The sequence below is a fragment of the Anabas testudineus genome, chromosome 4 (genome assembly GCF_900324465.2).
Source record: "Anabas testudineus chromosome 4, fAnaTes1.2, whole genome shotgun sequence".
NCBI lineage: Eukaryota > Metazoa > Chordata > Actinopteri > Anabantiformes > Anabantidae > Anabas > Anabas testudineus.
The window spans coordinates 15,212,669-15,236,141 of record NC_046613.1 but is presented as its reverse complement, the minus strand read 5'-3'; the positions used below and the strand labels follow the sequence as shown (position 1 = coordinate 15,236,141).

The following is a 23,473-nucleotide window of genomic DNA, read 5'->3' as shown; positions in this document are numbered from 1 at the left end:
CTACTTCAAAACAATTAAACTCTCCTGCTCTACCTCACTATGACTCCCTTGCTCACATCTGTTTCTTCCCATTTTTTTAGACGCTACTGAGTCTCCACCCATGCCTGCCACACTGCCTCCTCCCTCTCCCTATAAGGAGGTGGTTTTCTACGAACCCAAGGAGTACAGCTCAGGGCTGCAGCTCTACTGGGCATCATGTGCCCGCAGCCTGCCGGACATGGCCGAGGCACTGGCCCATGGAGCTGAAGTCAACTGGGTCAACACAGAGGACGACAAGAGGACACCACTAATTATGGCAGTGCACGGAGTGAGTATGGCCACAGAGTCTGTTGGTCTGTCAGTTGGGTAACATTTGTTGTCTGGAGTGGATAGTTTGAAAAACTAGCAAGGCATCACAGGGTGCTGGAGCCAGTAAATGTAATAAAGAATGATCCTTAAAGCCTCATAACTGACGTTTTAAGTAGTTATCAAAGTTATCAGTTCAACATAAGAGTAAAAATATCTAAATGATGTGGTATTTTGTTTTGTATGTTATGTTTTGTCAACTGATAGTAATCTTTTATCATATCAATATTTAATTTCAGGGTTCACTAGTCACCTGTGAGTTTCTGCTTCAAAATGCAGCTAATGTGAATCAGCAGGATGCTCAGGGCCGAGGGCCCCTCCACCATGCCACCATGTTGGGACACACAGGGTTTGTTTCCATATTTCTCTACCATCTCAAAGTAATAATGATTTTTAAACAATGTGATGCATCTCAGATTATGTTCTGTCTCTATTGCAGACAAGTGTGTTTATTCTTAAAAAGAGGAGCAAATCAAAATGCTGTAGACATTGATGAGAAAACACCCCTGACCATAGCAGTGGAGGCGGCCAATGCTGACATCGTCACACTGTGAGTGTCACTCAGCTGATTAACATTAACAAGTCTCACTAGATAGAAAATACATGAATCTTTCTGGCCACCAGATGTCACCACCTGATTAGAATAGAAATCAAGTGGCCAGAACTGAGCATGAGTATTTTTTAACAATCACAAATATACTGTACCGTCTGAGTCGTGTATTATTATCCAGTTTAATCCAGTTGTGAGACAAAGTGTCTGCTAATCTACTGTATGACGTCCTGTGTCATTACTTGCTTCCCAGGTTGCGACTGGCCAAGATGAACGAAGAGATGCGAGAGGCGGAGGGGCCCTACAGCCAGTCAGGTCAATATAACACCAACAGCCCCACCGAGATGCAGTACAGGAAGTGCATGCAGGAGTTTATAAGCCTGCAGCTGGATGAAACTGAATAACTGCCCACTCAGAACACAACATACTGTAAACCCAGGCTTAACAGAGGGAAACTAAGGCAGAGGTCTTAAGAGTTGGAGTCAGTTCACTTTAAACAGCAGATTTACAGGATGACTTAAAAACCCAGACAATTAATCCTCAGTGCTTCGATTTTTTTACAATTAAGAACTCTCCGGTTGTGTAAACATTGTTTTTTATTGAAATGATTAATTCATGTGAACTGAAGCCAGCTCTATCAGCTCTGTTTTAACCTCCAAGCTCAAGGTGCTGGGCGAACTGCATCTTGATGTATGGTGTAACGTCAGGTGCTAGACTGTGTTAATGTGACAGGGTTAAAGCCATCAACTCTGGACATTACTGAAGAGTTTTGTTCCAAAGTGGAACATTCACCTTCTTAATCAAGTGGCTGTTACAGATGTAGAAGCTTTGATGAATGAAAGTACAAATTTAAACAAGTAGATAGCCTGGACTTCCTTCATATATGTCGATCCCACCTAATGATCCTACTTTTGCTGATTTCCTCTATTTTAGAGGTGTTCTGTGATTTAGAACAGCTAATGGAAATAGTTTTTTTGGCTTAATTACTTTTTTTAGTACTGTGCTTAATTGAAGTACAGTATCTTTGCAAAAACAATACTAGCAATCCAGTAACTGCCACTAGTATTCAGTAACACTCAGACCTCAAGTGACAGCAGTTTTCACTATTTGGCAATAATTATGACTTTTCATGACATTTTTTAATCATCTGACTAGTCTAGAAAGATCTAACGTTTGTCTATAAACCGCCAAGGTTCATTTTAAAGTTGATATTTATGCACATTCCTAATAATTGTTATGCAATTTGTCCCCTTTTCCCTTTTGACTGTATGGTTCGCATTTAAAGTCTTAGTTCAAGTGTTTGTGCAAACATGAAGTATTTTGCTGTTGTGACATGCCTGATCAGAAAAAAAGTCTATTTTAGAACAGTTTTGTTTTTATAAAGACAATTCTCAAAAACTGTAGTAAGTATACAAAAACTGTACATGTTGTAAATGATTTCTTTATAGTCTGGAAAGTGACTGGCTACACAGGAGTGGGTGCTACATTGGACTCTGCATTTACATGCTTGCTTTTGGTTTTTGTTTGTTTGTTTCATTTTGATTGTGACATATTTACCTCCGGTTAAAGCAATATTGTGTCTTGTTTATTAGTTGATTAAATGGGCTCGCTTATTGCTGGTAAGGATAGGAAATCCTGAATTGTAAGATGAAAGGCTTTTTAGTACTATTGCATTTATCTTCTCAAATGTTAGTGGATTTACACTCATATTTAAAAATTGTGCGTGAATGGCACGTCATGCTACAAGTGCAATAGTCTAGAATAATATCCACATGTATAGCTTTATATCACCTGCTAGTCCTATCTTATATTTATTTTAATCATTTGGGAGCTTTACAAAAAAAAATACAGTAGATACTTGCTCAAAATGTGGCTTAAGATTAGTCTGAAGCTCATTTGAGTGTTATGGATGATGGTGAACAAAAAGCCAGAATGTACCCCAGTTTCATCCCACATCTTTCGTGCTCCATGCAGCCTCAGATCTGTGAAGGGCTCTAATGCAGTTAGATTGAATGGAAGTTTATGGTGATTCACACTATGTGGTGTGGTTGGAATGACTGACCTGTCGGGGGATGTAGTTTAAAGCAGGATTACTGCCTGTGTTGTGTTTAGAATCAAAGTGTATTTATTGTCCTTTTGAGTAGAGGGTGTAGGGACTTGTGCATTTATTTGTGTTGACCACAAGAGGGAGCACTTCAACCAGAAGTGTAGATGTGCTGCTATAGGTTGTTTGACTGTTCTTAGCTTGACTGCTGCATTTTTTAGAAAGTGGAAACTACATCAGGAATGTCTTGGACCTACGACAGGACCTTTTTTTTAGCATGTGCAATGGTTATTGATAGTAAATGATATAGAACTACAGACATCACAGGAACAGAGGGAGTTGTGTTTTTAGCAGATGGTGCAGATGAGAGTTTGTAGTATATGCTTTCACTCACGGAATGATTCTCACTTTATTTTGCTTTGCCAGAGGAAACACCTTGTTGCCAGCATCAGCTCACGGTTCCCTAAGATACTGAGGGGCGTCTTTATCAGCACCTCTAGTCAGTTGATGAATGATGAGACTAATATGAATCAGAACTAACTTCATCAGTTCTCTCTCACAACTTTTTATTAAAAGTACAGTTCCCCTGACTAAAGTACAGAGTCATGAACCTGCAGTTTACTCTCTGCTCTGTGATTCTTTTCTGGGTATTTATGTGATGATTTAAAAAATATAGGGGGAAATGCATATGTATATTTTTGAGATATATAATAATCATTCATAAATATCTAGAACTTAATGCTACAACCCACATACAGTATGTTCACAATTGAAACAGTAGGAGAACCAGTTCTCTGATCTAATACAAGGCGCTTTCTCTTCTAAAACACAACCTCATCGACTTCTCTCTCTCTGTAAATTCACTCTGTGTTTTGTATTTTGCTTTTCTGTTCTCTCTCTCTCTCTTCCCCAGAGTTTGTGCCTTTCTACTGTTCTCTTTTTTTCTTTGGGGTGCTGAGGCCAACACAACTGTATTTTGTACATAAACTCCTGCACTTTAATCACAATACAGTTGTTGATGAAAACAGATCTCTGTGGGCTTGTCTTTTCTTTCCGAGTCGAACTCTAGATGCTCTCTCGCCGTTATCCTTAAGCATTTGCCTTTTGCTTGCTCTTGTTCTTTCCCATCTTTTCTCTCCCTCTTCTTGTTGTGTTTCATATTTCGAACCACGCTGACACTCTGACAGGTATGGCTTTTTGTTTTTCCACTCTTCTTCTGATGACACTGTCACTGCGCATGATCTCCTCTCGATGTTTACTGCTGCTCTATCCCTGCATGATGGGGCGTGTGGGATCACAGTTATAACACAGTTCTGTCTTAATTACTTTACTTAATGCTAGTAAGTAAAAAAGATGGGCTCAGACTCTAGTGGGCAGGCTACTGCAGAAGTTAGCTTGTACAAAACAAAGAGAGGTTCTGAGCTATAGAAGAGACTATAAGAAAGCTTAAATAGACCATTATTAGATCAGCATCTTTCCTTTTTTAAATACATTGTTATCACATTACCATTGTGACTGATATGTGATACTTTACATTGTCGTCATGTTATTTTCTTCAGAAAATGTGTTGTGGATCAAATCTGAAGTAATTTACATTGTGATACATGTGTTGAAGTAGTTCTGTCCTCCTTCTTTATGTATCCTCCTTGCTTTGTTTTTGAAATAATTGAAATCAGTATCAACTTGAACCATCATCACAGGTTAGAGCAACTTTAGTACAACAAGAAGAATTGTGAGCAGAGCTAACAAACAGTGATTTTACCTCAGGGACAGTTTTGATGCTCATAGCCCTGGAACTCTGCATTATTTGAAATTGGACGGCTGCACACAGACATGTGCATTATTTTTTCTTTATCCAAACCACAGTATTTTGAATCAAAGCCCAGCATTGCAGCTCACAGCCTTCACTTGGGTTAAGTAAGAAGTAATAAGTAGAAAACCAGAAGGTGGCTTTGGTTCAACATTGTGTGTTTTGAATAAAGAGGAAAAGAGGAGTTAGAAGAAATTTGGAGAAAAATAATTTTGTGGAACAGAACGGAACAGAAGCGCTGCTCCTTCCGCTTATTTTTGTTGTTGCTCATGTCCCGTGTCTTTGTCGTTCTTGCAGGAGATGAAACCTACCAGGACATTTTCCAGGACTTCACCCACATGGCCTCCAACGATCCGGACAAGCTGAACCGCTACCAGCAGTACGACCCTCAGCGACCCTGACACAGCAGAAATACCGTCCACTAACACCCAGAAAGACACTGTCTGCTCAACCTGAGAGAGACAGAGTAACGCCTGCCTCCACCTGGAAAGATGTTGGGCTTTTTTCCTTCCAACATCATTCAGAAACATCTGCGTTAAAGCTGGTTAGTGCTGCCACATCTGGAAAACGCCACCTTATGTAATGTTTTCATGAAATTCATTAGTCCTGCAGCTGTGATTCAGCCCGTGTTACTAAACTAAAAGCACTTCACTCCAGTGAAGGGAGGGGGGACTTCTGTGAAAGGAAAACCTCACTTTTTAATATTTTTAAAACTGTGCTTTTCGCAATAGGGCCGATAAGTTAATGGTACAGTGTTAAAGCCTATTGAAAGGATTCCTAGTCATAAAAAATGAAATGATAGTTGAACTGTGTCTGAATGTAGAGCTGCCAACCAGGCTGTCAGTTATTTTGAAGGTTTAATCTTTATTGTCACACTTCCTCACAAAAGACAGTTCCTTTTTTTTTTAAATATGTACAACAGGAGTGTGCTGCACCAGTTGTTCAGAGAGGTAAGTGTATGACAGACAGTTCACTGTTTAAGTGCTTCCTCTTTTCAATAGGATTCTCTTTATGAACATAGGTGTCTTTTTTTTTTTTTTTGTATCAACGTTTTGCTTTGTGAACTCTCTGTAGCGTATACATGGCAATATGCTTTTACTTATTTGCACAAATCCTTTTTGTCTTAAATCACCACTGATGTTTACCAGTTTTGATGGTAAGACGTGTGACGTGTTAGAACAATGTACAGTGATCACAGACGTAAACATTATTATTATTGATGCATCTGTAATGTTAAATGAATAATAGTTAAGATTGTTTAAATGCTTACTTTCATTAGAATCATTTTAATTTTTCCGTCTTGTCACATCTTCAGCTGTTTTATTTGTAGATTCAGTCTCATGCTGACTGAAATTCAAACTTTAAAACTTTAGGACTAATGAACTGTTCAGCAACGTGAATAAAATGCAGCTATTTTATTCAGTTTGCATAAATACATCATTTCCTAATTTTTAATGTTAGTATTACAACAATACCATTTGTCCAAATAAAATTAGGCATCCTGGTAATTCAGTGAAGTTGTTTCATTTTTTTTTTAATTGAGCCGAGTTAAAGAATCATTGTCACTTAGAAAATGAAATGTTATGTGACTAAGTTTTGACTTCAAACTGTTTTTTTTTTGTCTTCCTCTTATAAAATTGTAAAATCTTAAACTCTTTTTGACATTAACAGTATATAGCAAGACATGATATCAATTTCAGAAGAATGCTTTGGCCAATGCAACGTGGGATACAATTCTTGTACATTTTGTACAGAGGCTTACAGTGGACTGAAGTCTAAAGTTAGTGGTACTTGAATCATTAAATAAGCTTTTGTAAATGCTGTTCTTTTGTATTCTTCAGCAATTTTAGCCCATTTTATATCACTTGTCTGTATGCTAATATACATTTACTGTATATTCTACCTGTAATATGCAAGGACTTCAATATAAATGGACTAAGGATGAGTGTTGGGTCTTTTTTGATTTCATTTTGTGCCGTGTTTTCCGGTTTCACTCATTTGGATTCACTACAGTCGTTACATTAATGTTTCTGTCAGAATAGACCTGGTTTCCATCAGGGGAGGCTTTCACCTTTCAAATTTTTAAAGTGGTTTTGTTCAAATCATGTCACCGAGCTCGATTCTCATCTCTCTCACCTTGTAAGTAGAGAAATTTCCCCCTGAGGATAATTTCTTTCCTTTTCTTGAGTAATTTGTCACAGAGATTAAACGCATGTATTAATTTGTTTGTCAAATATTGATGAAACCCAAAAGTTACACCAATACACAGTCTATATGTACATTACTTTTTAGATTTTGTAAGGCCATGGAAAATTGAACTCCAGGGGTGCAGATACTGATGCTTCACGTCACGGTCTTTTGCATTTCATATTGAGTGAAAGACGCCCAGCATTGTCAGTTGACTATGTTGTATGTGAGGCTTTGGGATGAGAATTTGTTGGAAAATCTAATACAGAAACTTAAATTATTAACACATCCATAGGTAAAAAGGCCTGTGTTTCGGACTCATCCACTTCTCTGTTTGTTTCTCATGCTGTATTATGTCAGCTAACTTTAATTAATTTGTAATAATACTGTAATAATACTCAACGAGGATCTACAATTAGACGCAAGACTAACTTTTAAAACTTTGAATAAACCTCACAAATGTTCATTTGGCAATTTTCAAACACTCAATTGAAGTTATTGGTCATAAAAATGTGTCTGAAACAAGGAATGACTTGTTCATCTGTACATCTTGTCTTTCGGTGCAGTATGAATGTTTCTTATATTTATTTACATGCTTTATGTTGAGACTCTGATCTCCACCAAACAAACTTTGCTTTATGAGATGTTTTCATTCTGTTGTTGAGCCCACCTGGTTTCTTTCCCACCTCTGCTGTTACTTTGCAGACTTCTTCTGAATAACCTGGATTGTTTGGCTCTGCAGAGAACAGCAGTTTAATTAGTTCATCCAGCAGAGGGAGTCGTTAATGCTTCTTCAACGTGCAGCTGGGATCCTTTAACTTGCTGTAAGTCCGAGTTCACTGGGTTTTTAATGGATCAGCTTTATTGGTTTTCACTTGGGAAGTTGTGGTTTCTAGCTTCACTTTAACCCTCATACGTTTTTCTACAAAGTTACATGATGTGTTTCTGTTTCACGTGTTCAGAATCTCTTTGTTAATACTGCATCTGTTTTATCACTGCAGCCAAAACTAAGCTCCGATATTAACTTCAGTTACAGTGCAACTCTAAACGAATATGGAAATTATTATTAGAAGTGTAAAAGAGGCTTCGTTCCTGAATATACAGAAATTAAGTCATGAATTCATCCCTTTGCCAAAGTCCCATTCCACATTTAATAATTATAGTGTGTTTATTTCTTCAGCTGTTTAAATGAGAGGCATGCAGGCCAGTAGTGCCCACTTCTTCACATGAGTTATAGTCGTCTGTGTGTGTACAGTGAGCCAATGTGCGTGTTTAGTCTGCTGCAAACTAATGTTTCTGAAAACACATCGCTTGATAGCACGATCATAACTCAACCTCAATACTACTGGACAGGCTCATGAAAAACATACAGTACAGCCCTCTGAAGCAGGAGGACGACAGTGTTGGTGCGTTTTCCCCTTTCTCACCGTTCACATAGTGAGACGCCTCTGTCCTGTTATCAGAGAACAGGGCTTTACAGGATAAGTAGCCTCGAGTTTCAATTCCCACTGAAATGCACACAAAAAGTTGTGTGGGACCTTGTACAGTTGAATTATGTCACTCTGATTAATTATTTTATATAATAATAAGGAGTCAGGTCAAATATTTGTAAAAGTATCTGTATGTAATGGAAACATAGTTCCTAAATTAGCTCAGTAAGTATTATAACTCGTAACTACCGCTGTTTGTTACTTATCAGTTGGCATAGGAGCAAATAGTTGTCAAAGAGCATATTTACTGGTCTAGCTCCAATAGGAAATACTACCTCAGTGGAAATTTAGGGTACATGATGTTTAAAGTCCTCAAATACAATAGGGAAAATATTTTAAAAGCACTTTCTCTCTGCTGACGAAGTTACTTTCTCCACTTTAAGACCTGTGATGTATTTACTGACTTGTTGCTGCTGATGTTGTTGTACAGTGTAATATTATATATATAAAATATAAAAGTAGACTTCATTCCTCCAGAGACATCTTGAAAAATGTTTTTTTTTCTTAAATTGAATCTACTCAGTGTCCAGTGATAAATCATGAGAAAACATAAAAACAAAGTGTGTTGTTGTTGTTTTTCCCTCAAAGTTTAACACGAGCTGCCTTCAGCTTTACTAAGAAAGTCCATCCCTGCACTATGTGCATTGGAGATTTCATTCTTCTATTATTTGGCCACAATTAAAATCACTTTTTCAATTTTAGCTGAGTTTATAGAAACTTTGCATGTCAGCAAATAGAAAATCAGGCTTGTAGCGTTACTCATAAATCATGTGGCACAGTACAAGTGATGTTCGTAGAAAATCTTCCAGTGGTTGGTGGAAATGTGGAGCTTTAGAATTAATGTTCACTGGACTGAGGCACTAATTTTCTATGTACGGTAAGTGACGGGGGACAAAATTCACAGCACTCCTTTTTCCAGAGTTTACCGGACGTTCACAGGCTGCTGCCGCTTGATTTGATCACACTGAGAGGACATCCTTCCTGTGCAGCTCACAGTGTCTTACAGAACACACAGAGGGAATTTTTTACCAAAATAACTAACGACCAACAAAACCTATTAAATAAAAGTAGTTCAAATCAGCGTGAAGCTTCACATCAGGTTCAAAGAAACGAGTCCATCCAAGGCAACAGAAATGATCACAGTAAGCAAAACCTGTTCCAGTGTAAACATGGGCACCTGCAAAAATTGTGAACCTATCCTTTAATCATCAGTTTTCTATAATGCCCGTCTGTCCCATCCAGCTGCTGTGTGTCGGCCACCAGGCCTTTTCCAGGAAGTTTGTGGTCTGCTCGCCTGTGGAGAAATGAAGGGTCGCCGCTGGAGACGTTTCCCTCCATAAAAAGAGCATGTGAACAAACGATGAGAGGGCCAAGCTCCATTAATGCTGCTCAGAGTGCCAGGGACCGAACTGATGTTAACAAGTCACAGAGTCCAGTGGTGACTGAAGTCTTAGTTCCTTCAAATAAATAACGAACACCAGTCGGATGAGATCATTTCGCAGACTTCCAATGCGAATCCTAGAATTAATGTTCTTGAGTTAATCATCAACTTTTGATTTGCTTCACTTCAACGTGACACTGTAGCTGAAGGAAAAAGTTACTAGTCAACACTGGATTGTGTCCAAGCCACGATTTACTTGACTAACATGCAGACGTGTTTTACAGGATTCCTGCTCAGGACCTGACGGATGAGGCTGCCTGATCTCTGCTGTTTGACCAAGATGCACAAGTAAGAAATGGTGATGAATTAAAACCAAGAGTTGTGTTTGAAGAGGGAGATAAACAAGGGGAATCGCTTATCTCTGTTTGACCAGACGAAACCACCTGTCAACAGCAGAAAAGTGGATTCAGAGAAACCGAGGACTGATCAAATACAGTAGCATGATGCTCAAGTAAAGTACAGTGCAGTCTCCAAACTGTGCTTCAGTACAGGATCTGACTGAATTAACTTCACATTCACAAACAGCTTAATGACACCCTGACTTAAATTAGTCAACAAACACTTCATCAGGTTTCTGAGAAAAGCTTGTGTCTCAGGTTCCAGTCTGCAGACGACTGCCTCTCATCCTGTTAAAAATCCTTCTGTGTTTGATCATTTGTGCCACACAGAATAATTATGAACTCCAGATGCTTAAATACGGGCGCTAACGTTTAGTGTTCAACGCTGAACAGAAAGGTTCAGGTTTCACACGTTGGAGCGGCCTCGTGCTGACAATCCAAACACCGCTGCCTGTGTCCTCTAGCTGCTGATGATGAATGGACAGACGGCGTGACCAGGCGCGCTGCTACAAGCACGGTTTTATATCCTCCACCACTGACGGGGAGGGGGAAAGAGGTGGCGGTGGCTGAGGTGTTGGACAACGTGCAGTAATGTGCACCACCTTGCAGGTCATGCTGTTCTCCAGGACTAGTGCTTGTTTAGTTTACGCCTGTGTTCCCAGAAGGTGCAAGACCCATCGGCCTTTTCCAGCAGGTCTCCCTACTCCACCACCTGGTCTGGTGTCCAGCTGTTCTACATCCAGAGGGCAGACGCCTGCTCTCAGACAGCTGCAGGGAGCTGGAGGAGTGCAGTAGAAACATGCAGCTCGGAGAAACGGCCTTCGTTAGGAGACAAGTGCTGCTTCAAATATCGTGTATGTGACTTTTCTGCCTGAAGAAGCAGACGTTCATTTATTACCGTGAACGTGATGAATGATCTGACTACTTGTTCCTCCACTGCTGAAACACTGCTGGTTGTGTTATAGGATCCTGTATGTTGACAGTAAAAACATATATTAACGACAGACTCATCATCAAAGTGATAAACATTTGAACACGAGGCACTTAAAGGTCAGAACATCTGCTTTATAACCAGAAAGCTGCTGGTTAAACTCCAAAGAGCAGCTGGAAACATGTGGGACAAGAGTTAATGAGCGACTCTTCTCCCTAAACATTTAGTGTTATGGCATCAGGCCCCAGCTCAGCTCGATGACTGATAGGACGGAGGTCGTCCTCAGAGCTGCAGTCTTTTGATGACTGGACTGTAATAAGCTAAGAGCCAAAAATATTTAGTTGGGTATCAGTGAAAACTAAGAAGAACAGCAAACAATCGTCTAAACAATCGTGCAGCTGCACAAAATCTGAATTCGATTTTCAGTAAATCAAAGTCTGATTATTACATTTAGCCATTAAGTGTTTTAGTCTAATGAAGCAACGAGTAATGTTAAAGAAGATTAACTCTCATCTTCTGGCTTCTTTCCACCACACAGTATTTGTTGCTGCCAGTAGAATCACATCTTTGAACCTTGACCCAAGGGGCCACGTCACCAACCTGGAGTTCACCGGAGCGAGTCCTCCGCCCGCAGACCGGAGGTTTTCACCTCAGCGGTGGAACTTCAAACGCTTTAAGAAGGTAAAACCACAGTGAAGTGATCTTCAGTGTTTCAGCTTCGCAGTAGCTCTGCCCACCTGCCTTTGATTGTTCCCAGCGACAATGGGGAGCCATACATAACTCTTCAGACTGTTTTGACATCAGCTGGCCTATCTGAAATCAAAGGGGCCAAGTGAATCCTCCAACACTAAACTTTAGTCTCTGGGGCAGGACGGGGTTTGAGTAAACACGCAGAGAGACGGGGAACTGGAGCTTCCTAAAGCTGTTCATTATAAAGCCTCTGATGGCGCATCACTGACTCTGCAGTGCTGTTAGAGGCTTCCCGTCGTGATGAGCAAGCAAAAGGGATAAAATGTGGAACAAATCTAATTGAACGTTCACTAAAACATGCAGCCGGTGGAGTTCTGCAGTTATTCTTATGAGTGATCTGTGTTATTTTTAACAGTCTAATGTACGAGTGGACCTACAAATGAATGAAGCAGCTACTTGATGCTGAGTTCAGTGTCTTGAGTGAACCTGCAGCATATGAACAGACAGATAAATAAGATTATAGATGACTGGAAATAAAACAAAAGAACAAACACCGAGTGTTTAGTTCAGTGTCAGCTGGAATCACCTCAGTCTGCTGCGTCCCTGTCGGAAGCCTCCGTCTTTTCACTTCATGATCTAGAGGCTGCTGTGGCCAAAATCCACAACATCCTGTGTTTGTTAGACGTGTGCCTCCTGAAACTGCGAGGCCCCATCCTGCGCTCCATCACGGACCACAGGCACATCACTCGCTGGTTCTTGAATGGAGCCAAAACCTCTCGGGGACCTCGACCTCGTCTGCACACGCTCGCTGACCCGTGCAACGAGCTTCTCTGGCAGCTCTGCTCGTTTGCTCTGACCGCCGATGACTCTCCATCCTTTCATCAGCACCGTCACCATCTCTGCATCCACAGACGGTGACTACATGCTCCGTCTGCATGCACAAACCTTCACCTTTCCTCCTCCTCCTCCTCCTCATCGTTCCTCGATGTTTGATTTGTCAGTTTACTGACAGACGTTAGTGCCTCCGGCTCCTGTCCACGACTTGGCTGGATGCCACCCAGGGATCGTTTTCCCTTGTATGGAGCTTTCTAGTTGTGTTTATTAGGGAATTTGAAGCTGCAATCTTTCCTTCACACTTCCTAAAAAGCACAAGTTACAATCGTGGATTTGTAAAAACAAGGTCACAGGTTTGATCTTGTGTCCTTAATCAGTCATCGAACACTGAGCTAAATGCAGAAACACATGATGTTCACCATCCTCGATTTGCAGGTAATTTATCAGAGAGTAGGGAACGAATTCATCTCATGATGGTGCTACATAAAAGATTAGTTATTAAATAGTACGTCCTGAGACTTTTCAGGGCAGTTCATCTAACAGTTGTTGAGATATTTCACTCAAAAGTATCTCATGGTAGCATGAGAGGAGGAATCAGAGCTCACCAAAGTAAGATGAATCATCTGGAGGACCACGTATAAGAGGCCTTCAGTAACTACACAGGCCTAAAGCCTTTAGTTAGAGTAACAACTGCCCTTCAAACAGTTTAGTACCACGTACATTAACTTGCAGGGGACATCCAGGATTGTTTATGAGCGTTCATCCACGAGGATCCTGTTATCTTAGATCTAGCAGCCAGAGCTCGAACTCTGCTTTCCTCTAATAAATGCGTTACAATGACGGGAAACCTTCCAGGCCCGGTTCTTTGGTGAAGAACTGATCTGTATCACCTGTGCGTTTGCCAGACAGACAAAATGAGGTCATGGCTGATTTTTCCACACACACAGCTAAACTACATCTCATCCCACCCTGCTTCACCAGGACGTACGGGAAGAGAGAACCTCATTAGCTGGAAAAAAGAGCAAAGGGAGGGAGGCTTTGCGTTTTCTCCTATGTAGACTACAGTAGATGGTGTTCGGGAATGCGATGTTGTAATAGAAATCTCCTCCTCAGCTGTTGACTCAACTGTTTGTTTCTACATGTGAAATCAGATGTGTCTTTGCATCCACCTCACTGGATCACAAACTGAGACACGATGATGGATTTTGTCACTTAGATCAAAGTGGGAGACCTGAGGCGAGCGTGAACGTCCAGGATGAGAAAGGATTCGAAAAGACCACCGAGTCCATGAAGTTGTTAGACTGGTCTCCATGACCAAGTATGAGGGAATGTGAAGGGAGGAACTGATTAGACTGAAAGTCTGGCCAAAATGTACATACACCGATTCTCTGATGGTCGGTGAGCAGCAGCCTCTCACAACCACTTACTTCACAGCAGAGACATTTTTCCACCAGCATTACACATAAAAAATATTTTTTTAAAAATCAGACGATTGGCATTCCAACACATTTCACGCAGAAAACATCGGGCGGTATCATTATTTTCCGAATGTTTCCCAAACCACTTTTCCACATGAAGCTTCATTTACCAAATGTAACCACACTTAGTTGGGGAAACTGGCCACTTGAAGACGATAAACTTGAACCCGGGCTGAAGATTAAAAAGCACTAGAAAACAAAACAAATTCTTTAGTCTTTTACGAGATTCTACTGATGATGGACCTTTGGATACTTAAACTAGTATTAACTTAGGCCTCCGTAAAGTTGAATTAAAGACAAGATCGCAAAACTTCAGCTGCAAAGAAACTATTTGAAATGTTTAATTTAGAAAAGTCAAAAGAGGTTATCAGTAACACTGAGACTTCTGTTGTTACAGGGTTAAAATCATATGAATTAAAATCAAATTTAATTAATACATCTTACTTAAATAGTTTTTTTTTTTTTGCATTATGGTAGTTTAGTGAACATCTCCCACGTTTTACTTCTGTTTACTAAAAGTTCAGTTTGTATGTGCAAATTTTTTTTTTTCTTTTTTCAAGTTGCATAAACAAAATGAATGAATGTTCAATTTATCATAGAAGTTTTGAGGAAGGTCGACCTAAAGGAAGTCTGCTTTTTATTTGTAATGAATGTGATAACTTTCAGGGTTTTCTACTAACATGTTGTTTCCTTAAGAAAATAGGTTGTTTTTACATTTTTAGTTTAAGATAAGCATCAAGTGGTCACGGCTCACTCGTCTTCATATATGAATACACGCTGTAGGTGACGAGTGCAAACAAGTCGTCTTCTGTATGGGATCACGTGTCCAAAATCTTTTCCAAACATTGAGATATATATATTTTTACAATTAGAGACGAGGCTTTAACCAGAGTTAATGAATGGAGTTTGCACATTTGTCAGCGACTGTAAAAAAAATATGCTGAACATAAAACAAAAGGACTTGAACTAATCTAAAAGTCTTAAAAGCTATTTTGACATATCGATGAACTATGAGGCCACAAAACACACACACACTGTATTTCAGTGGAAGCATGAGACATTACTGTTTCTCTTGAAACTGGTTGAACATTTATTTCTTGACTCTTGATCTTTAGGCCAAGAAAGTTATTTGCCTGAAGGCCCATTTCTCCCCTCAGCCACCCAGTGTTGTTTAGCCTTTATACAGTAGACTGGGCTCACTGTACAGAGACAGACTGCTGGGTGGACTCCTCAGCTGCTGCTGCTGCTGCTGCTGCTGCTGAGTGCTAAAAATGTAAACCAGTCTAAATGTATGGGATTAGATAGATTCCCTTAACGCATGCCTGGTGAAATAGCCACTCAAATAAACACACTCGCTCTCCAGTCTCCAATATATATCATTTTTATTGTAAGGACAGAAAATTATACAGTTTGTGAATGTAAAACATTCCCCGTCTGGCCAGTGAGGAGCCGTTACAGGAAAGAAACGTGTAAAAGAGGAAGTGAAACAGGGAGGTGGGTGGATAAATGGATGTACAGAGGCGAGACGCTGGACCAACATGCTGAGATCTCACTTCTTCTGATGCCTGAAGAGAGGAGGGTGGAGAAACACTGGTTAGAAATGATTGATTTTAATTTTAAGAAGCACAAATATGCGGAAGAAAAACCTCATCAAGGGAGTTAAAAAAAAAAAAAAAAAGGACTTTTATACTGCATATAATGTACAATTTTGTATACTAACATTATGAAAAGTCTGTTAAAATAACGCAATTTATTATTTACAACGACGTCTACACACTCGTCATGCTGACACTGACCTCCGCTGTGTTTAATCTGTCACACAGCACTTGAACCTCATAAAGAGATGACATAGTGCGCTCAGAGGCCCTAATTTGGACATTAACACCTCATTGGTCTCATCATACACAACAGTGAGCTCCTACATGGCAGGCAGGCTGCAGCCAATACAATCCAACACAAATGCAACAAGCAGCCAGGAATCGCTGAGCATCCAGCTCCACTGGCAAACACAGCGAGTAGGTTTGCCCTGTGAGCTGGCAGCGACGTTTACATACCTCTGTCAGTGACGGGTGAAACTGGGTTAGGCTTGGAATCAAAAGGACAGACCTACACTGTGTGTTATCGCTTAATGGTAGTTTCTAAGAAAACAGCCTGACAGCTGTGTGTGAGTGTGTTAAAGCCAGAAAAGTGTCAGGAGATTGGCGACAGTGTTTAACTGAATGTAACCTTAACTCTGTGTTCAAACCATTTCTGTCCAACAGCTTGATTTGCTTTCTGCTAACTAACGCTGTTGAGGCTCAGTGTTTCTCACCTTTGATGTATCACTTGTAAAGATGAGCTAGTAAATATAAATCTGTTATAGAGTTCAACCTACATTAGCCACTATTTTCTGTATCAAACACATTGACTAAATTAAATGTTCTAATTTTCCAGATCCTGTGGACATAAAGAGGCAAATATGGAAAACAAAACTAGGAATGATTTGCGTGGACATACTTTTTCTAAGACGTTTCTACTCATCGATGTACTCGAAGGGCTCTGGGGGCTCTGGCTCCTGCTCTTCCTCTTCGATTTTGGGGCCGTGAGCTGAGACAGGCTCCACCAGCTCCTCCTCCTCCTCACTAGTGTCTTTCATGATGATGATCCCTCCAGTATGAAGCTGGTGACACAAAGTGAAAACTACTAGTTAGCTCCTGATGAATAGTGAGTAAAGATAGGTTTTACTAAAAGATAAACCACAAGAATTTCCTCTGCATGTGCTTAACTTCAGCTGGAATCAACAGTTTACACCCTCCAGGGCTTAAATGGCAGAAAAAGGCTGTGTGGACCTGCCATTAACCAAACTTTGTTTCTAGTCAACAGATATTGAATGTATTACACTGAATAGATACACTGCATTATCTGTAATATTTATTATCTTTACAGAACTTCAATTAATATTTTGTTGAAGTGATAAAAACATTTTTACTCTGTAACTTTATAAAAGTTGCAATCAAAAATAATTTAATTTCAAAAGGTCAATAAGTGTGAACTACAATGTTTTGTTTAGCTTTAATATAACAAAAGGTTTAAAATAAAATTCCAATTAGAAATCAAAAACAAGACGTCAGGTCACTTTATATTAACGTTGCCAAGCTACATATTAGGCTTTCAATAAACCTGCTGATATTTAACAGATTTCAAGAAAAGTCTGCAAAACCTTTTCACTTCCTAAAACTGTCTTTGAATATAAAAACAAAACCTTAAAAGGAAAGCAGCAATGCAAAACTTTAGACAAGCAAAGACACCATTTTGGCACTTGATACACTAGGTCGTAGAATGTAATACTCTGGGCTTAGCTTGCTGGACACAAAATCAAACAGTGCTTCCTCTTTACAGGACTAGGGTAGTGCTCATGGGGTGACTGCACATCATCCTGCCATTTACTGCAAAAACTGTCAACATTTGCTGCAGGATTGTAGTCGTCTGGTTTATAGGCCTGAAGAGAGGAGAGTTTCTGGACTTGTAGATACTCAATAAAGGCCAAAACCAACTACTGGGATGGATTTATTTATAAGAGCGAAAAATGTTTTAGGGAAAACTCCTCTCTGAGATACATTTACCCAGTTAAATGTCACTACATTATGTTCAGTACAATCCAGATGCCATTGTGTTTGTGTTATATATGCTATAAATTACCTAAAATGTAAATCATTCTAAAGGTAAAGCCCTGATAATGCCCCTCAGATTTATATTTATGTCGAGATAACAAGTCTCCTGTCTTTTTGCTCACGAACAGTAATCCTGAATAAGTGTCTGTTCTACTTTGTACTTGTCTTAACACACAGTCACTGACAAACACAGAAGGGTGTTGTTACCGGTTTGAAGGGTTGGTAACGGCAGGTTTCAGGCATGTTGAGGACTTTGAGCTGGGCTGGCATCACTCTGGCTGGATTCTCCAGGAGCTGGAAGTTTGGCTCTACCTCCTTCTTCTTCTCTTTCTCCTTCTCCTTTTCTTCCTCCTTCTCTTTCTCCTTCTCCTTCTCGCCTTCCTGGACCTCCTGTAACAGAGAACCAATATTTTCTTTATTAAGTCGGCTGTGATTATATTGTTTTTATACATTTTATAAAAAGGCGGTTGTAATCCTGTAAGCTGTTAACAGTTCAGTGGTTTAACTGTTTATTTCTTTTATTTCTCTTTTTCTAAATGTTTACAGTCCATTTTCTATGTATAGAAAAAGGCACATTAATTCTGTTCACATATTCCTACAAATAAACTGCTGATCAGCCACAGTAGTGACAGGTTTAAACCACGCGCACTCAAACCAAAATCAAAACATATTTTTCTAGCATTTATTTGACATTATTTGACAGTACAAAGGAGTTATGAGTAATAAATTCAATTTTTTCTGAGTTTTCTGTGATTCAGTCCTTTGGCGCCCTTGATGGCCATTTGTTGAGTCATCAAACACGACACTGGAAACCCATAAACAAGACAATGAAGGACAGAAGGTGCCAATGGAACTGGCAATCTAAAAAGCATATTGTATATTCTTAGTTGTTCAGACAAGTGTGTGTTATGTTTACACATATGTTGTATATTAAAAACATCTGTCTCACTACTTTGAATTTGTCCTTTTTCTTTGGTTTCTGTTTTCATTCCCACTATTCCAGGATATTGTAGCACTGATATACAGCTCTAGGAGAAAATTGGAGAACCCTGCAAATGATCCGTTTCTCAGGTCTGGTGAAACAAACAGCTTTGTTTTATTTTTTATGAACTGCTGACAATATTTCTCCCATATTTCAAATAACGTACTAAAGAACATTCAGGAATCAGTATTTGATTAAATAACCCTGATCTGCAATCACTGCTTTAATGGGTTTTAGCTGCTCTCCACCAGTTTTTCACACTTCTAACATCTAACAGGATCAGGTGATCACCTAATTAGTACCTCTAAATAAGTTGTGCTGCTGTAGGACTTTAACAGACGCTGGTAGGGAATTATACAGCTTTTTCAGAACTGTATAATATTCAGAACACAGGATCAAAATGTTGCATTGGTCAGACTCGGTTCTACAGTAAAAAACTATTCTGACTCCAGTTTGAGTAGATATGTCTCCTTTCAACTGCCTTTACAATAAGTTAAGTCAAATAAAATCAAGAGCTGTAGATATGAGCAGGACGGACATTTCCAAGTTTGTCTCTCAGCACCAGAGCTGAATTGCAGCGTGTGCAGCGAGTGGATCAACGCCCAGAGAAAATCCCAGTGAAAGTTAGACTTGCTGTGGAGCTAATGAGTCGAAAAGATCAATGCAAACAAAAAAAAAAAAAAAAAGTGTGTGTGGCGTCAAAGAGTAAAAGGTGCCACTTACACCCCTATTTATACCCCCCAAGTATCTGGATTGTATACTGGGAAGTCTCGATACTCTACAAGGCTCTAAGGATCAAATCACTTGTTTCAATTTAGGCCGTGTAAACAGCCTCACTTGAGATCAGAATTCTTTGAAAATGTAACTAGTGAAAACAAAGAAGGACATAAATAAGATGATTAGTGTGGAGGGAGGACACGGTTTTAAGTGTTTGGGAATTTTCTCTCACCACTTCCATCTTCTCCTCCTCCTTTTCTTTCTTTTCCTTTTCCTTCTTCTTGGCTTTGGCTGTGATGGAGAGAACAGCTGTGGATACCTGCCATGCAGAGTGAAAGAGAGCAGAGTTATTTCCACAATGTAAGACAATACTGTAGACATTCAGATCTTCTCCAAACATGGCTTAAAATGTACAAAACTAGTCAACCATAACATAAACACTGCTTGGTCTTTCATATCTTTCTTTAAGAGCATCTAGGATTGTGAAATATAGCAACTGGGAAAAGTAGGCCAGAAATGCTAAAACTAATAAACATAATGGGCAAGAATTTGATGAGTGTGAGAGGGAGGGTTCAAAACTAATTGATATCAACTTTCCTTGACTAATAACTTCAGAAAAGCTGATCTGTTGTGGTGCCTCAGTTCTCACCTTCTCCTTCTCTTTTTCCTTGGGAACTTCGAGAGCTGGTGGGTAGGCAAAGGTGGAGGGTTTACAGTTGGAGCGGTACTGTACCTTGGGCATCTGAAGAAAACACAAAAATAGTTACTTTCTTTTATTATTATAGATATTTAGAAGTTTTTGTTCCAGCTTCTCTTTTTATTAAAGACTTCTATGGTCTAAATCTGCTGTAGCTTTTTATTTTATATCACCTCACTGCAGTACAGAGGCATATTAAGAGATTTATCTTCTATACCAAGAGCCTTGAAGCAAAATGTGTTGCTGAAAAAACAACAGGTAAATGATAGGAATGTTTTTCAATAAAGAACATCCTTGGCATCTTCTGTTAGAGCTTGTGCTGTGGAGTTAAACAGGTGCTGACGAGCCTTGGCAGGGTGCAGCAAAGAGTCTGGTAAACTCTACGATCCTGCCACCTTCCTTCTGCACTCTGGGAAATGATGAAGGGGCTTAACACCCACTGCCTTCTCCAGTTTCATCATCCAGTGCCTTCCACAATACACAAAAGTGTGTATGTGTCCCGGTGTCAGATGCTGCAAGTTGTGGTAGCAGTGAAGAGATAATGCCCATCTGATGTGAGTTAAAGACCCTGTATGTCTCGCTGATACCCTGGCATCAGTGAGCGAGTGGCATTGAGCCAGAACAGGGCCACAGTCAGAGAACCTTATTATGGATGAGCTGCCTTGTTACCAAGGTAAAAAGCTGAATATTTTCCACACCAAATACTGTGCCAGGTACAAATTTAGCAGCTAAATTAAGCAGCCATACTTTTAGTGATCAGATTATAGTTTTGCTTGTACACAACTATGCTTATACATTACAAGTCAAGGACACCATCAATAAATAGATAATTGCTGCTATGTGACAAATGGTATTGGATATGTGCAATAGTCATCTCTGGCTAAAAAACAATACCATGCTATTAAGCACTGCCTCTACCAGCTGTGAAGACTGAAAGATTAAGATATAATTGTTAATAAGTAATCTGCAGAATACCTACTTTTTCATGGTGAGTTCATGATATATTAGACTGTTACTATATTCATAACATATAATTTAATAAGTTGACTTCATTTGAAACCATGGATGTTAAGGATGGATTCGGGACAGCTGGATAATGGATGAATGGATTGAATCTAGTCATGAGTCATGTCTGAAGATGAGACTGACATGGCCACAAAATTAAATACAGCTTCTTACACTGTGAAAGAAGAGCTGCCATTATATTTACATTTATGAATTTATTTTTCAGTGTTAAAGGATGCACCATTTAGCTTAATTAGTTTGTTCCGCCATAAAGAACTACTTAACTTATTTGAGCTTTGCCTTTAAAATAAAACAGCGAATTATTTCTGTAAATGTTAAAACTTTATCATTCGTTTATGAATAATACAGTTAAGATGGAAAAAATATGTATATGTAATATCTGTTTTACTGAATGTCAATTTAAATTTTGTGCTGGTGCTCCTGAAAGTTTGTAGTAGAAGAGTGCTACCTGTGAAAAAAGTCAATATATCTACATGCTTCAGTACCTTGAGGTCCTTATTGAGGCCAATTATAGCAGTTGGTGTGAAGGCCAGTGACAGAAAGTGGGAGAGAGGGAACCAGAACCAGAACTGGGTGAAGACCAGCAGGCCGACCACGGACGGCATGTGAGTGTGACCGGTCCTGGACTGCAGAGAGATGGTCACATTACGTCCACCTGGACAACAAAAAGGTGTGTTAGAGGGTTTCAGTATTATAGAACAGACCAGATGCAACCAGATTTAAAAAATATTATGTCACAGTATAAATTACAGTATATTTCCTATTGTCATAATTTACACATTAAACACTCTTCTCTCCCAGTTCTTAAATTAGTGGTTATACACCAGCGGAGTTGGTGTATAACAGAAAGCAATAAGTTTAAACAGCTATTGAGGTCAGAGCCACAGTTTCCTTTAGCCTTAAGCATGTTCTGAGTCAAGAGTTATACTTGATCTTATATGCACAATACCAAACACTGAAAATGCGATAAACACATTATACAGTTCTGATAGTTAAAACAGCCTTTTCTCTGATGAGAGACTTCACTGATTGTAAAAACATTTTACAACTTGGCACAAGAACTTCACAGTGACGGAGTGGGAGGTCAAAGACAACAAAGACCAGGGTGGTCACCACCCTGTTATGGTTGTCTTTTGGCGTCAACATGATTGAGCTGTTGATCTTAGGGCAGGATTTAAATGACAGACACGTTTACCTTTAATCAGTTATATTCAGGAATGCATTGTCTATAGCATCCTGTACTACAATTAAAAAACAGGCACCTTTCAACACCATTACGTTTGGCTACACTGGAGAGTAATAATTTATCTACCAAAAAAAAAAAAAAAAAAAAAAGACAAGATGATTTTTGAAGTTGTGAGATATAACAACGACAAATTTTCTGGTTTCATTTTTTACTAACTATTTTTAAGGGGAGTTAATTAAATAATTTATTTTATCAAGAGTAGCAAGGTCAAGAAGATGTTCCAAATGCCGGTGGAGTAGATTGAAAAAAAGAGAAGGTGACAAATGGGTGTTGGGGCTGCGTCTTTAAGCACTACAAAAGACACAGACCTCCCCTTGGCCTTTCTGGGACAAACAGAAGGGAGGGACTGCAGAAAGGAAGACAGAGGGTGGAAGAGGAAGCGATAGAAGGGACAACCCTGATCAAGCTGTAATTTTTCAGATGGTTAAATTTAAAACATTTCTTTTGAAAAAGATGTAAGTAGGGAGTAGCCCTTCCAGCTAAAAATGAAATAAACCCAAACAATACCAGTTCAATCATCTGCTGCTCTCTGAGGTCACTGAAACGGTCTTATAAAATGGGGTCTTTCCTTGACACGTGAACCTGTGTTGAAACCATTCCACTTCCAGAAACTTAACCTTGTCCAGGATGAGTCAAGAGATGTGCTTGCTGTATCACAACCCGGTGCTTAAGAGTCTCTTAAAAACAAGACAAGAGGTTGAGAGCACTTGGCTAGCAGGTTCCCCTTTACTGCTATTTTTGCAAGCTCTCTGCATGGCAGGGCAATTTTCATTCCAAGGACTTTGTGAGCAAGACACAGGACTGCTCAAAGGTCTAATGTGACTACATCAACAACCACTCTTGTTTATATTTTTAAGAAGATGAAGCAATCGAATACCATAAAACGGAAAGACAGGATGATCTGTTAAAACCACTAATTAATGATGTGTATCAATTAGAGAGGAAAAGTCAGTAAATGGGAGCTGGACATGTAATTGTAAGAAGGAGAGAGATGGATACAGAGTATGTGAGAGAACG

General features: G+C 39.4%; 2 protein-coding genes across 2 annotated transcripts in view; one reads left to right on the top strand and one right to left on the bottom strand.

The window, feature by feature from the left end:
• The window catches only part of LOC113152119 (arf-GAP with coiled-coil, ANK repeat and PH domain-containing protein 2), a 45,078-nt gene extending 38,384 nt beyond the window's left edge, over positions 1 to 6,694 (top strand). The window contains exons 19-23 of the mRNA XM_026345160.1: positions 81 to 307; positions 585 to 694; positions 785 to 895; positions 1,149 to 1,210; positions 5,047 to 6,694. Of these exons, the coding sequence (XP_026200945.1) occupies positions 81 to 307; positions 585 to 694; positions 785 to 895; positions 1,149 to 1,210; positions 5,047 to 5,150 (614 nt within the window). The 3' untranslated portion in view covers positions 5,151 to 6,694. The remainder of the gene's footprint in view (positions 1 to 80; positions 308 to 584; positions 695 to 784; positions 896 to 1,148; positions 1,211 to 5,046) is intronic.
• An 8,809-nt stretch (positions 6,695 to 15,503) lies between these two features.
• Positions 15,504 to 23,473, bottom strand: part of psmd1 (proteasome 26S subunit, non-ATPase 1) — a 30,953-nt gene continuing 22,983 nt past the window's right edge. The window contains exons 20-25 of the mRNA XM_026345527.1: positions 21,696 to 21,865; positions 20,137 to 20,229; positions 19,720 to 19,806; positions 17,996 to 18,178; positions 16,635 to 16,797; positions 15,504 to 15,703 (exon numbers count right to left, since the gene is read on the bottom strand). Of these exons, the coding sequence (XP_026201312.1) occupies positions 16,651 to 16,797; positions 17,996 to 18,178; positions 19,720 to 19,806; positions 20,137 to 20,229; positions 21,696 to 21,865 (680 nt within the window). The 3' untranslated portion in view covers positions 15,504 to 15,703; positions 16,635 to 16,650. The remainder of the gene's footprint in view (positions 15,704 to 16,634; positions 16,798 to 17,995; positions 18,179 to 19,719; positions 19,807 to 20,136; positions 20,230 to 21,695; positions 21,866 to 23,473) is intronic.